Here is a 14,663-nt window from a genome sequence, read left to right on the forward strand (position 1 = left end):
TGAACTAATATCAACACAGGCAGAAGAGATTTAATAGTTGGTGAGGTCCCAACCCTGCTGTCACAGCCAACTTAATATCCATCAACACCGTTGATATTCCTGCATTAATACAGGCAGCCAGTCAAATTAAGATTAAAAAAAAAAAAATTGCATTAAAGCCCAAAACGAAAGCAGCTAAATTAACTATCAACATGATCTGCACTGGCCTTCCTCACCGCCCAGCCAGCTGTCTACTTCACCCATTCATTGAATGTGCCAGGCATGCATTGGCCTCTGGAGCTCTGAAAATAATGTGGTGAAACGCACACTGAAAATGAGACACTTGCAGTTTCAATTACTCTTGCAGCACATAAGAACATTCGGCACAGGAGCAGGAAGCCAACTCTGCAACAATTAAGCGGCCATTGAAACGGTTTGCTATCCGTGCAGCACAACTGAAGTTTATTCCACCTGGTGAACAACTGGAGAGAGGGTGGAGGACATCAAGGAAATGAGTGGTGGTGAGACAAGCCAATTCTCAGCCCGAATCTCAGGAGGTTAGAAATAGAGTCTGCTTCAAAGAACAGCAGTTGACAAATGACAGCTTTTAAAGCGCCTTTTAAATCATCATAGTCTTAAGAAATAAAACACTTCATGTAATCCTGGTAACATTACGGTGTTGAAAGTGCAAGTGATATTAAATATGAATCGGATGCCTGTTGTTGTCATATTCACTTTGACTGATGATCTGTAACAGGGCTGGTGACCTTCAGATGGGTGAAACTGAGAGGTTTAATAGTCTCTGTTTACCATCCCCTCAATTCATTTTACTTAATAGCACAAACTGTACAAGTTCAGTCAAAATAAAATCAACAGGAGTAATAGGAAATTAATACTGACACAATCGAGGCACTGTAAATAGGAGACAGAAAATAGATGCATGAAATCTGCATCTGTTTTCCCTGCCTCCCACTTCCAAGGCTGAGGAAGAAATTCTGGGTTGCTCAGCAACCACTGCGTAGAGATGGTGCACAGATCCACCAAGTGCTACTAAAGGCTGTAGTCCTGCCACGTACGAATGAGCAATGAGAGTCTAAGCGAGCTGGATGCCCTCTTTCTCAGCCACTCCAGCTCTGCCTACAGCTGAAGCAGCTCACAGTGAGAAGAGTCTGTGGCCATTGGACTGTGGTTTCACAGCTCCTGGGAGCTGTGTCACAAATCAATGCCCAGCTCAGTGGTGGAGAGAGCCAGCCACGCTCAACTCCTCAACTGCATGTGTGCCACCACGAGGAACTGCAGGCGATCACTTTGTGTTCCATAATTAGAGTTTTCTTCCAACCAACTCGTTGGGTGTTGTGCACTAATGGCCACCTGGTTCCCATGCCTATGTGATAACATCTAGCACCCATCCCGTAGCTCATTTTCCCTCTGCCCTTTGTACAGTTGGCAACTCTAGACACGTTTCACTCCATCCTTCTGTGTGAACTGGGAGCACAGAAGGTTGAGGGGGTAATTATGCCGGCGCATCAATAGAATATAAAGAGGGAAACACAAATCCCTTGGCAATCACATCCAAACTAGAAAACAGAGGCTTAAGGGTTTGCATAGGTTTGATATTGTTATTGATTTATAATTGTCGCCGAGATACAGTGAACAGCTTTATTTGCATGTTATCGAGTTAAACCACACCATGAGTACATTCAAGTCTTACGCAAGCATAATAGAGAATGCAGAGAAAAATACTCAAATGCAGAATATAGTGTTACAGCTATATAATGTCACAGCAGTATAGCGTTACAGCTATAGAGGAAGTGCAGATTAGATAAGTTCCAGGACTGCACTGAGGCAGGTTGGCAGATCAGAACACCATCCTTAATTATTCAGTGGCCCGTTCAGAAAATATTCCAACTCTTATATGATCACAACTGTGCCTTTGACCACGCCAATGTATTATCCTGACGGTCCTTATTTTATGGAATAACCTTTTATGCAACATTATCAACGGCTGTTAGAACAAGTCGTACACTTCTTTAGTTTAGTTTAGAGATACAAGGCGGGAATGGACCCTTCGGCCCCCGGGTCCACGCCAACCAGCGATCCCCGCACATTAACACTATCCTGCACCCACTGGGGACAATTTTTACATTTACCAAGCCAATTAACCTACAAACCTGTTCGTCTTTGGAGTGTGAGATGAAACCGAAAATCTCAGAGAAAACCCACGCGGTTCAGGGGGAGAATGTACAAACTCTGTACAGCTGTAGTCGGGATCGAACCCGGGTCTCCGGTGCTGCATTCGCTGTAAGGCAGCAACTCTACCGCTGCGCCACCGTGGCTGCCCACAGTTCTCGGTCCCCCTTTATCTATCCTGTTAGTTACATCCTCAAAAACATCTCAATTATATTTGGGAAACCACAATTTCCCCTTCATAAAACAATACTGACTCTGCCTTGTTATACAATGTTAAAGGTTAAAATTATGTAAATGTACAATTTCATTCTCTCCCTACAAAAGCAATTTAATGATCAGTATAACCTTTAAATTACAATGGAGACACAAGACTGCAAGTGCTGGAATCTTGAGCAAACAAAAATCCTGCTGGAGGAACTCAGCAGGTCAGGCAGCATCTACCCCACTGAGTTCCACCAGCACTGATTCCTGCTCAAGATTCCAGCATCTGCAGCCTCGTGCCTCCATTATACTGCTCAAAATGTCCTCAAATTATTCCTCCCCGATGGGTTCCTCTCACTGCTACCCCTTTGTGATTCCTGCTGCTCTCCTGTTCCCTCCACAGATGTTGCCTGACCCGCTGAGTTCCTCCAGAACTTTGTTTTTTTGCTTTGAGTTATAATGCTGCAGTAATTGTATAAAGAATCTTAAGGAGAACACCTCAACTTTATTGACTTAACTGATGTGCAAACATATTAACTCAATGTGTATTAGGGCAATTTCTAATGAATCAAATATGGAGTTGGCACAGTTCATGCAACTGGCTCTTTGCAACTGTCAGTACAATCTATGACACAGTGGCGCAGCAGCAGAGTTGCAGCCTCACAGCACCAGAGACCCGGGTTCGATCGGGTGCTGTCTGTGTGGAGTTTGTACGTTCTCCCTGTGACTGCGTTCATTTTCTCTGGGTGCCCCGGTTTCCTGCACATCTAAATGACGTGCAGGTTTGTAAGTTGATTGGCTTTTGTAAAATGTCTCTAGAGTGCTGGATAAAACCATTGTATTGTGATCATAGGTCGTTGGGCCGAAGGGCCCGTTTCCATGCTGCATCTCTAAACAAAAATTAAATAAAGACAAGTTTATAAAGCAGCACCCCGTTGTGTTTTTCAAATACAATTTCTGATAGAACTAATACTAAACTTTAAAATGTAGTATTTATTGTGATCGCATAAACCAGTTTGACCAATAGAAGCTGCATTTCAATTCTCTTGCACATTTGTTAAAGAGTCAGGACTATTAATTGTTAAAACAAGGGTCAGGTGTTGAACTAATCATTGTGCCCCTGTGACCTGTAGTAGGTTTGAGGTTAAATTGCCCCAAAATAAAGTCTTGGAATAGGAATGGGTTTTTTCAGGGAACGCTAATATGCGTTCCTGGTCACCACTGAAGATGTGCACAATCCGAGTCGGAACAAGCATCGCGGTCATTGTTATGGAAGTCATACAGCATGTAAACACATCAATTGGACCAACTCCACCATTCCAACCAAGGTGCACTCCTGAGGTTGTCCCACATGCCTCCATTTGGCCCTTATCCCTCCAAACCTTTCCCAGCTGTGAACCTGAAGGGCTGGGACCCTCGCCTCTCATTTTCAAAGAGCCTGGCCCAACCCTAGATTTATTGAACAGATGGGCACTTTAGTTCAGACTGTGAGTGAGATGCAATGCATTCATGAATGTGCTGCAGACCACCGAGTCAGCGTAAAGCAGTGCAGAGTGACAAAATGCACCAGACAACAGATGGTGCTGCATTGGACCCCTCTCTCCACCACACGACTCTACAGTCTCCAGCAGCGGTGTTGTAATGTACGGAGCTGTGGGACTCTGCCCCTCCGTGGTGAGGCTCACCCACCCCTTCCACTTGAATGGCACCACTCACTTTTATGAAAAAGGTAAACAGCTTGCCTTTCTTTCTTCAACAAATACAAGTATTTTCATTCTATTTACAGAAATTAATTGCAACCGTTGCTTAATCATTTATGAAATGATTAATGAACAATGGAAATGAACTGTTTTTCAACTGGTTCCAGTCAGAAACACATTGTCTGAAGATAGGAGGTCCCAGGTCAGGCCATGGACAGGACCTGTGGTTCCCCCACCCAGGGTTGCCTTGTAGACTGGCTACAAGTGCCATGACTGAGAGGACACTGGGAGACATGGCGGCGGACGCAATACGAGACGCGGGTGTAAGGAACAGGCTTCAGAACAAGACAATCTGCTCCAGTCCGGAAAAGATGCCTGATCTCGGACAAACAATAAGTTTACCATATCCAAAGCTGTGCTTCAGGCAAGATATAATTCTTCAACTCTAACACCAGTAATGCAATGCAAGACCAATGTGTGGCTGAGATTGGGTCACAGATTGGGAAGAGTGATTTGCTTATCATAGGTGTTTTGCAAACCACAAGCAGGATTTGAAAATCCGACAATATGTTTGTGATCACATGTGAAGCTCCCACAGAGCTAAACAAATCCGGCCATTGTAGACAAGTGACTCAGCCTGGGCACATTCTGTGCAGCATTCCTACTTTCCAGATAACCCGATCTGCACACAATAAACTCAATTTCATGTGTTTGTCTCTGCATGAAGTGCAAAGAGGACGGGTCACCATTCTGCATTCTTTGTTAAGTGATCAGTCCACTGAGCATCTCTGCGTTCACATGGAACACACCTAGGCTTAAATAGCTGATTGGGGGAAAATAACTAATCCTCTTGAAATTAAATAAACAGCAGCCTCAACTGTGGATACATGTTCAGTCTCCCCATTCATCCACATGCTGTCTGCCATTCCATGAACGGCAGGATACCTCTCAACAGTAAAACAGCAACTCCTGCTCACCACCAGAAACAGCGAGGGTGACAAAAGATTCCAATGACTACTTTGCCTTTCTTTAGGCCAAGACCATCTATTCAAGCTGAAAGCAAAAAAAAAAAAAAAAATCCCTAAGCAGCCCCAGACATCCTCAGCAACTGTATTTTTTGTTTTGTTTAGTGTGCGCGGACAAACCAAACAGAGGCAGGGACTATGCAGTGATACAATGACCAAACCTTAATGAGATGCAAGATGAACAGACATGGGTGAGGGAAAGGCCAGAACAAAACCCCTCATCAATAAAACAGCACAGAAAGTGACAAATTACTTATGGAGGTTAATTTGCATGATTGATAGTGTAACAATTACAAACTCAGAGCTGTGTGCACAAAGACTCTGCAGTCATTGACCGAGAAGTGAATGGATCATATTTCTGCCAACGTCATTCCATTCCCTGCTATCCTTTGCCCCATTCCATCAGAAAAGTAATACAAGACAGCAGTGAGCAACAAAATAGACAGAAGACATTGTCGGAGTGGACATGAAACGAGCTTTGTTAATGAAGTTGAGCTACTGGATGCTCTCTGGACATTGTCATTTTTTTTGATCAAACATTCCACCTGGTTTATTTTATTTTATTAACGTTTAATTTCGCACCTCTACACTTACTAATGGTGCTTTGGGACCAATGCAATCATTCTGCTGGCAAAGTCCTCCCTAGCCGCACTGTAATAGGGAAAGACTCGCCACACAAACACTCCCACAACCTCCGCTGCCTGACACGGCTCAACCACCAAGATCCACTGCTGCCTCATTTCAGGGAGGGCATTAGGAAAAACCAAGAGCAAAGACAATGTAATTTTAGCTTTCATAGTACATCACCTCCCAAAGCACAGTGACAATTCTGTCCCAGATTGGAAGGTTAGCTGTTATGATGCAAATCTGCATTGAAGATCCATGCATTATCATTTAACACTAGCTTGGAGCAGGGGTGATACAGTGGCGTAGCTGTCGAGTTGCTGCCTTACAGTGCCGGAGACCAGAGTCCGATCCGGACTACGACACAGAGTTTTAAGATCTCCGTTTTCCCCGGGTGCTCCGCTTTCCTCCCATATTCCAAAGACGTACAGATTTGTAGGTTAATTGGCTTTGGTAAATATTGTAAATTGTCCCTAGTGTATAGGATAGCGCAGGGGTATGGGGATCAGACGTGGTGTGCCCAATGGCCTGTCTCCGTGCTGTGTCGTTAAACTTAAACAAAATTAAATCTAAACTTTCAGAATATAGATGCAAACAGGATACATCCCAAAGCGGCCACTGAACTGACAGCAACTCACCTGCAGCAGCACACAGGTGAAACATCTGGCTCTGCAGCTGCCATGCATACGGTTAGGTACGGTGACGTGCAGAGCAGGTGAAGCTAGTGAACATTGCAAACATGCAGCAGTGAGCTGGTACCAGATGGGCGACCCTTCACCCAAACCTGCAGCGTTGCAGTGGTGAGAAGGGAGACACGCGATACTTATATACGATCAAGTGGAAGGCAGAAGCAATCAAAACACGTCTGAATGACAAAGGGATGGTAGGACAAGGTAAGGGAAGATAGGTTCAGAAGAAGTGAAATGGCTACGAGACGCTTCCAAAAGTTCATGGAGTCATTCAGTGTCTTCTGATCCTGAGAGAATTAATGAATCATGTCTTCCTCCACAGAACGAGTGGACAAGCTGAGGGTTTCCAGCATTTATTATAATGAAATTGTTTATCCGTATTTGATAACATTTTCTACTCCACAACTGTGAAGGGCGCACAAATATTGCCTTCAGCTGAACACTCACACTGACTATTATCCTTTTTTTTTTTAAACTACTTTCTCTATGCTGCATTCCAGCCTGGATACCTAACTATTCTTCCCCCCTGCAGTCAAAATCTAATGTACGTGCACGACTTTAAGACGGAATTTGAAAGCATTTTCACAAATTTGAAAACCCTTGAAAACATCCAGCTACACAGCTCATTATCTGCAGAAACAATTCTTCTCCACACAAAAATGGTGAATTGTTCAATCCAATGCATGCAACAAAATGAATGAAAATGAGAACGCATTTTCACTCTTGGAGAGTGAGGTTGAACTGATTTACAGTGACTGGTCTGGACACGTACAAGAGCCTTGCCACTGCTCGAAAGAATGTGCGTGCACCCTGGTATGTCAAATACTCACATGCTGCTTGGGTTGGATCTTGTCGGTCGTCCTGGGTGGCTTTTCGAAGAGGTGACGCTGACCGGAGGCTTTCCTTGGGATGGGCTAATGGGGAGAGGGTGCAAGCAATGAGAGAAGGTCTTGACAGCTGTAAAGCACTTGCTGGCCCATGACTGCGATCCGCCAGAACCAAGGAGTCACTCAGCAAAATTCCGCATGCAAAGAATAAACTAGGACGGTAACTCGGAGCAAGATAGATCATGCCCGAAAACTGATGAGTTACAACTTGGGTTCAGTTTCCATGGATACAGTGATTGAATAAAAGGATTTAATAAACATTCAATTTGCAGATGACAATTTTCAAACACATAGAGCAGCGTCACCAATACATTTAAATGCAAAACAAACACAAGAGGGTCTCCACACTTCAAATGGATTAATACGAGCTTTCTAAGTGTTGTTGCTCTCAGCCCAATTGCTACTCGTGGCTTCTGGTTGTTTTAACGCAATATTGAATCTGCATTTTGCACAAAGAATGCAACTGAACATCAAGACTACATCAAGGCTATTTGATAACAAATTTACAGTGGTAAATATAGCACATTTAAAGTAATAGCTACACACTGCAATTGCATGGTAATTGTTGAAGAAAGTGAAACACTTTTACACATGCAGGCGCTACATGAATTCAGGGACGCACCGTATGAATAAATGCTGGGTTTCTCAGATTAGGAAGGTGCCAGGCATTCTCAGCGGAGCACTGTGTGCATTACAGCAAGCCGTCACTGCCGGGTAGCTCAGTCCAGGAAACATTGACTGGCAGTGGAGTGGAGTACCACATAGTCACCAGGGTTGCACTGGGGACTAAAAGTGTTCACTTTGAGGACACGATGATAGATGTGGTGTAAAGACTCACAAATAGATTAAACAGTGATTCCATTGAAATATATTAAAGATGATTAAAGGATTTGATAGAATTTGTTTGGTTCCAGTGCCTTCCAGACTAATCAGTTGGTTCTTCAGGAATGTCAAGTCCGTTCCTCTCACAGATCTGGAACACCCTCCAACAACTGTTGGAGAGTACAACAATAACAAGAATCGAGAATTGCCGTCTCCTCTCATCCCCCAGCCTTAAGGCTCCTCGTCCTTTCTTCTCCCCGCCCCTCCCCACCCCCCCCATCAGTCTGAAGAAGGGTTTTGGCCCGAAACGTTGCCCATTTCCTTCGCTCCATAGATGCTGCTGCACCCGCTGAGCTTCTCCAGCTTTTTTTGTGTACCAACAAGAATTGAGGATTGAGTTTGAGTTTTGCTAGATCTTCAATGGCCAGAACTGTCAAGGGTAATGGAATTGAAGTGAGTAGAACTCCAGATCCAGGAACCAGCTTTAGTCGCAGAAGGTTGAATGGCTCCATTCAAGAGCACACAGGGATAAAACCCAGGAAGCCTTCAAGTGAACTGTAAAAAAACTGGGGAGAGAGTGGCTTTGAAGGTAAGTTGTGGCATCCGTTCAGCTCTTTCCTCTCCTAATATTCAATGAGGATTCTCATACAAGCTTGATTCAAACTGCATTGCACTGGGATCAATGCCAGCACGAAGCAGATATCGCAAAAGAAAAGTCTACAAGGGCAAGAAATAAACATGTTGACAACTTTTGGGCTCAAGTCCAGAATTAATTGGCGTTGTGGTTTGTGCTCAAAGTCTGAAAGGAGAAGGTCCTAAAAGAGAGAAAAATATGCAAAGTTTTGTCAGTGCACAAGTGTCTTCAGACGTGACTTGGTGGTGCTCCTGTATCTTTGCCTTCTTCGAGGGAGTTAGATGTGGCCCTTGTGGCCAAGGGGATCAGAGGGTATGGAGAGAAGGCAGGTACGGGATACTGAGTTGGATGATCAGCCATGATCATATTAAATGGCGGTGCAGGCTCGAAGGGCCGAATGGCCTACTCCTGCACCTAATTTCTATGTTTCTATGTTTCGGCTACGGAACTTGGGAAGAACAATTGCAGCAGCATTGGAAAGTTTCAGACTTGTATCTGGTTGATGATACAAACCGCAGAGGCAAAGTGTGGTGGTACAAGAAGATAATATTTAAGTTGCTGTTGGAGCTTTGTCAAGGTAATTTGTTTTGTCATGCAATTTATCAAATGATCGAGCAGAGATGGATTTACATTCCCTCAGGTAAGTGGAGGTCATTGTCATGCAGCACGGAAATAGGCCCTTCAGCCCAACTTTCCTACATTAGCTAGTCCTGTTTGCCACTCGTCCCTCACAACTCAACCTCCAACAGGATAACTCGGGCAAGGCTGGCCAATTAAGGGTGAGAAAGTTAACCTGCCTAGGGAGGTTCTTCATAAACATGCTGCCACCGGCTTCCAAAGAAATGGACGACATCAATGTGGTGGCGAGGGTGAACAAGTGCAAAATGGTACAAAGAGCAGAAAGAGGAAGCATAGAGGGATTTAACATCTTTGAAAAAGGGATAAATTGTCAGATTGATCGTGGAGTGTACATGCACAGATGCTCATGAGTAGAAGGCCACGTCTCTCCACTTACCTCATATGGAAGAGGGCACATTTGAACAGAGTCCGAAATTAAAGCAGCGCAGACTCAAAACTCTAAAGTGCTTTGCACCGTTGATGATTCATGGATAATTGCCCTGGTTCAAAACTATCTCCCTGCATCATTGCACCTGTGCTTCCTCAATGGTCTCCCTTCCAAACATTAACCTGGTCTTCAGAAGTGTCCCGGACGTCACCTATCCATTCCATCCACAGATGTTGCCTGACTTACCAAACCACTCCAGCACTTTGGGTTTAACACAAGATTGCAGCATTTACAATTCCTTGTGTCTCCATTGACCTGGTCAAGCCTGCTTAACACCTGTGGTTAACACAAATCAGATTTCCAGACTAGTTTATTGACTACTATTTCAGTACAAATTCGCTGCTCTTCATCACATATAACATCCGACCAGCTTTTTAAGATATAAATATTATTAAAATTGCTTTAGGGTCAGAGTCATCCAGCACACACCCTGTGACTCCCTATATCTATACCAACCCTTGTACTCATCTATTCACCAGCATTTGGTCCAAGTCACCCATGTATTGCTGATTCAAGTGTTTATCCAAATATTTTGTAAATGTGGTGAGAATTTCGGCATCCTTCACTTTCTCAGGCAGATTTCCAGAATCAATCACCCTCTGGTTGTATAATGTCCTTGGATACTTTCTAATGCTCATCTTAAACCTATATCCATTGGTCTTCGATATCGCTCCCATGGGGAAAGGTTTCTCACTATCTATCCTATCAACACCTCTCGTAATCTTCTACACAGAATTGCCCTGGAAGTCCTTATCTGACGATTCTGATAAGTGTACGGCTGGACTGAGGTATGGCATGATAGATGGACCCAATCTTACTCATGTTGATTGGAAATTGAAGCTCAGTCAGTCCATGGTGTACACAATGCCACAAATCACAGCTCTGGCTTGAGCTAAAATGCTGAGCACACTGCAGGCCATGCCCAGGTTACAAACGCCTGATGTATGACACACCGCATAAAAATGATAGATGTCCTGTTCATTCATACTTGCTTTCTGACGAACATCAGAACTAATATCCTCTCTCCATCTTTAGCAATTGTTCTTTCTTATCAGTGATGTATTTTAGATGCCATTCATTAAGATGCAGCATCATTACCAGCGAGTGATTTTTACTCTATTTTCCCCATTTACAGACAAAATATTCTCAAGGATGCTTGCAAAGACAGAAGCCGTTTGTTATCCGGATTTGGACTGTAATTTGATATTTGCCAATTGCTAGGCTGGTCTGACCCGGGTATGATTTGGCGAATGTCACTGGGACTGTGTAGCAGTTGAATGCAACAGCTGAAAGTGATCCAACAATCTGGACTGCAATTCGCAGGGACTACTCACAGAGGATGCCAGCTGGCAAGAGGTATGTATGCAGAGAGAAAATAACAAGGCCCAAAAAACAGCAGGGCAGACAGGAAGAAATCAAAATAACAAGAAACAAAAGTATAAGTAATTTGCAGCTGTGTGCAAAAATTGTGTGGTTTTTGTGTAATGGTACTGAACACCGAGGCAGAATGTTTACCCTTCTGTACTCAGACAGAGAACATCTGGCTGGTCATATCTGCTCACTGCTTGCTTTACCTCGTTTCAGATATGTTGTAATATTGAGAACCAACTCCGATTTCTCTAACTGCTATTAGAGGCGTCTCCAGCCTATCACAGTACAAGCGCTCCCTTGGTTACAGAAGACTTGACTTATGGAAGACCAACTTTATGTAAAATCTCCATGAACGGTTTGTAAACCAGACAACTACTATTAAAATAGTTTGTGGTATTCCTTGATAAGTGAATCCAGTACATAATTCCATCAGTTTGCTTACGAGACGTGTTAGGATAAACATGGAAGATATTGGATGAAATGAAATTGGAGGAAGTGTATGCAGAGTGAATTGATATGGGAAATTATAGAAAACGGACAACAGGGCAATGTCTGAAGAAGGGTTTCGGCCCGAAACGTTGCCTAATTCCTTCGCTCCATAGATGCTGCTGCACCCGCTGAATTTCTCCAGCATTTTTGTCTACCAGGAGCAATGCATTACTCATGAAAAATGAAGTAATACTTCAGAAATGGGAGGATTGACTTTTTTGGTTTGGGGAAAAATTATTACTTTCAGCCTCACTGATAAAAAATGCTTAGTTTTGAAAATGTACAGTTTTTTGTTTATAAGTACAGAGCAGAAACAGGCCCTTCGGCCCATCGAGTCCGCACAGACCAGCGATGCCCGCATATTTTACTTTTATACCAAGCCAATTAACCTATAAACCTGTACGCCTTTGGAATGTGGGAGGAAACAGGAACTCGGAGGAAAACCATGGAGGTTACGCAGAGAACGTACAAACTCCATACAGACAACACCCGTAGTCAGGATCAAACCCAGGTGTTTGGTGCTGTAAGGCAACAATTCTACCGCTGTGCCACATTGCTGCCCTCAGGAATGAAACCATTGCTTAACTTCAAGACTGCCTATATTTTGTTAAGCATTATACTAATGTAACAGAAACAAATGGGGAGTAACCTCAGAACTTCAAACTAATCCAGATGATTCTGCATGCGCCCAGCAGCCATGTGAGACAGTTACAGACCAGACACTGCCAGAGAGCAAACAGGCAATCCAATTGACAACGCAGAAACTCTTCACTTGCTCCCATTCTCATCCACAATAATTGCCCAATAAAATTTTAATATTAAGTACTCTTCGTAAAGGTATTTCATATGCAGAAACAATATAAATGTGAAACCAGAATGACTGTAAAGTCCAAGCTATGAATGCAAAGGTATTTTGAATGTAACTACTTTAATACTGCACCATTAGTAACAAATCTCAATGGGCTTTGTTATTCTGGCGTCCATCTTCAGGGATTGGAGAAAGTACTTATGTGTGAACTTGCTCCCAACAGTACTAGGCGAGGTGAAGAGAAATGGTACCAAGTCAAAACAAGTGCAAGGCTCCTCCCTGGAACTAGTCTCTAGAACCTTTTCACAATAAGTGAGCTGCTCTGTGCACTGTTTCTACTGTGAAATAATTACATGGGACAAGACATGTTTTTGAAACACTAACATCATTCAGAAGCAGGCCACTATTTATGTTAAAACATCAAAGTATGGTGTTTACTTGCTGAAAAACCAGACTCCCAAGACAGGCCTGCACTCTCATCTCCAACAAGCAGGAGGATCACCAGGAAGACAGAGGCAATGAGTCAACACATTCTTTGGAAAAGGAGCAACATGTCTACTAGCTCCACCTGAGGTAGAGGGCGAACATTCTCCAAAGTCTACTTTAGCCACCTCACCGCCACAGATCTGCAGTGAGACCGATCTTCCTTGATCCTGAGAGGGTGTCCAAGAAGGGTGATTTTGAAGATGGGAAGGAACAAGTCTTGCGCAGGATGAAATATTGATCTTTCTCTCAAAAAACACTTTCTCTCCTTCCTAGGACCAGAGGCCATAGCCTCTGAATAAAAGTACATACCTTTAGAAAGGAGATAAGGAGGAATTTACTTTGTCAGAGGATGGTGAATCTGTGGAAATTCATTGCCACAATGGATATTATTACGGCAGAAATTGACAGATTCTTGATTAGTATGGGTGTCAGGGGTTGTGGGGAAAAGGCAGAAGAATGGGGTTAAGAGGGAAAGATAGATTAGCCATGATTGAATGGCAGAGCAGACTTGATGAACCAAATGGCCTAATTCTGCTCCTATAACTTATGCTTGGTTTGGGAATAGCTCCATCCAAGACCGCAGGAAATTGCAGCAAACTGTGGCCGCAGCCCAGACTTCACACAAACCAACCTTCTGTCCATGTACTCCATTTATACCTCACGCTGCCTCGGCAAGGCCAGCAGCATAATCACGGATGAGTTGCACCCCGGCCACTCCCTCTTCTCCCCTCACCCATCAGGCAAAAGGTATAGGTGTGAAAACACACACCTCCAGATTCAGGGACAGTTTCTTCCCAGCTGTTATCAGGCAACTGAATCATCCTACCACAACCAGAGAGCAGTGCTGAACTACTTTCTACCTCATCGGTGACCCTCAGACTATCCTTGATCGGACTTTGCTGGCTTTATTTTGCACTAAATGTTATTCCCTTATCATGTATCTATATCAAATAAATGGCTTGATTGTAATCATGTATTGTCTTTCCGCTGACTGGATAGCACGCAACAAAAGCTTTTTGCTGTACCTCGTTACACGTGACAATAAACTAAACTGCCAACTGAAATGAACATGAAAACAGCAGATATCATACGTAAATCTACACAGTCTGCCTTGTGCCTGTTCCACCGTTCATTGATATTTCCTGCACTAACCCCATAACCTGACTTTCAATCAACATGCCTTAATGATTTTCATTGTACCTGTGCTTCACTGCATTGCGCATCTGACAATAAACTCAACTTGACTTGATTTATTTTACATGAGCGGATGGTCAAACATGAAACATCAATTAAGCCTCATGCTGGGGCAATGGGAATCTCTGCAATAAATAATTCATGTTATTTAATTCGTAACCACCAGAGTTATTTTCTGCTGTGGTTGAAGTGTTTGACCTGGATTTTAAACACCACATCAAGTCTCATTACTTGTGCAGGATGGACTTGCTACAGATTGTAACAATTGTGAATGTGACCAAGATTTTCTTCTTTATGCTGAATAAAACCTTTAATGAACATAAATATACTTCATAGTGTTCTATGTATTAACATACATCCCTGAAAAAAAATCCCTGAAAGAAAGTGATATTAGCTGCCAAAATATATTTATACAAAGTCAGATGATCATGTTGCCTCATATTCTGCTTGGGCAGCCTACAGCCTCTTTTTTCCTGTTCCCACCCGAGTGAGCACACA

At 43.3% G+C, this 14,663-nt stretch overlaps 1 protein-coding gene across 17 annotated transcripts in view; it reads right to left on the bottom strand.

Annotated features, from left to right (window-relative positions):
* Window positions 1-14,663, bottom strand: part of yaf2 (YY1 associated factor 2) — a 95,311-nt gene that overhangs the window by 31,694 nt on the left and 48,954 nt on the right. For 10 of the 17 annotated variants that reach the window (XM_055650444.1, XM_055650440.1, XM_055650439.1 and 7 more), the window contains one exon: window positions 7,239-7,322. The exons of the other annotated variants lie outside the window; for them this stretch is intronic. In XM_055650444.1, the coding sequence (XP_055506419.1) occupies window positions 7,239-7,322 (84 nt within the window). The remainder of the gene's footprint in view (window positions 1-7,238; window positions 7,323-14,663) is intronic. 17 annotated transcript variants of the gene reach the window in all.

Source organism: Leucoraja erinacea, chromosome 19, assembly GCF_028641065.1.
Source record: "Leucoraja erinacea ecotype New England chromosome 19, Leri_hhj_1, whole genome shotgun sequence".
Classification (NCBI taxonomy): domain Eukaryota; kingdom Metazoa; phylum Chordata; class Chondrichthyes; order Rajiformes; family Rajidae; genus Leucoraja; species Leucoraja erinaceus.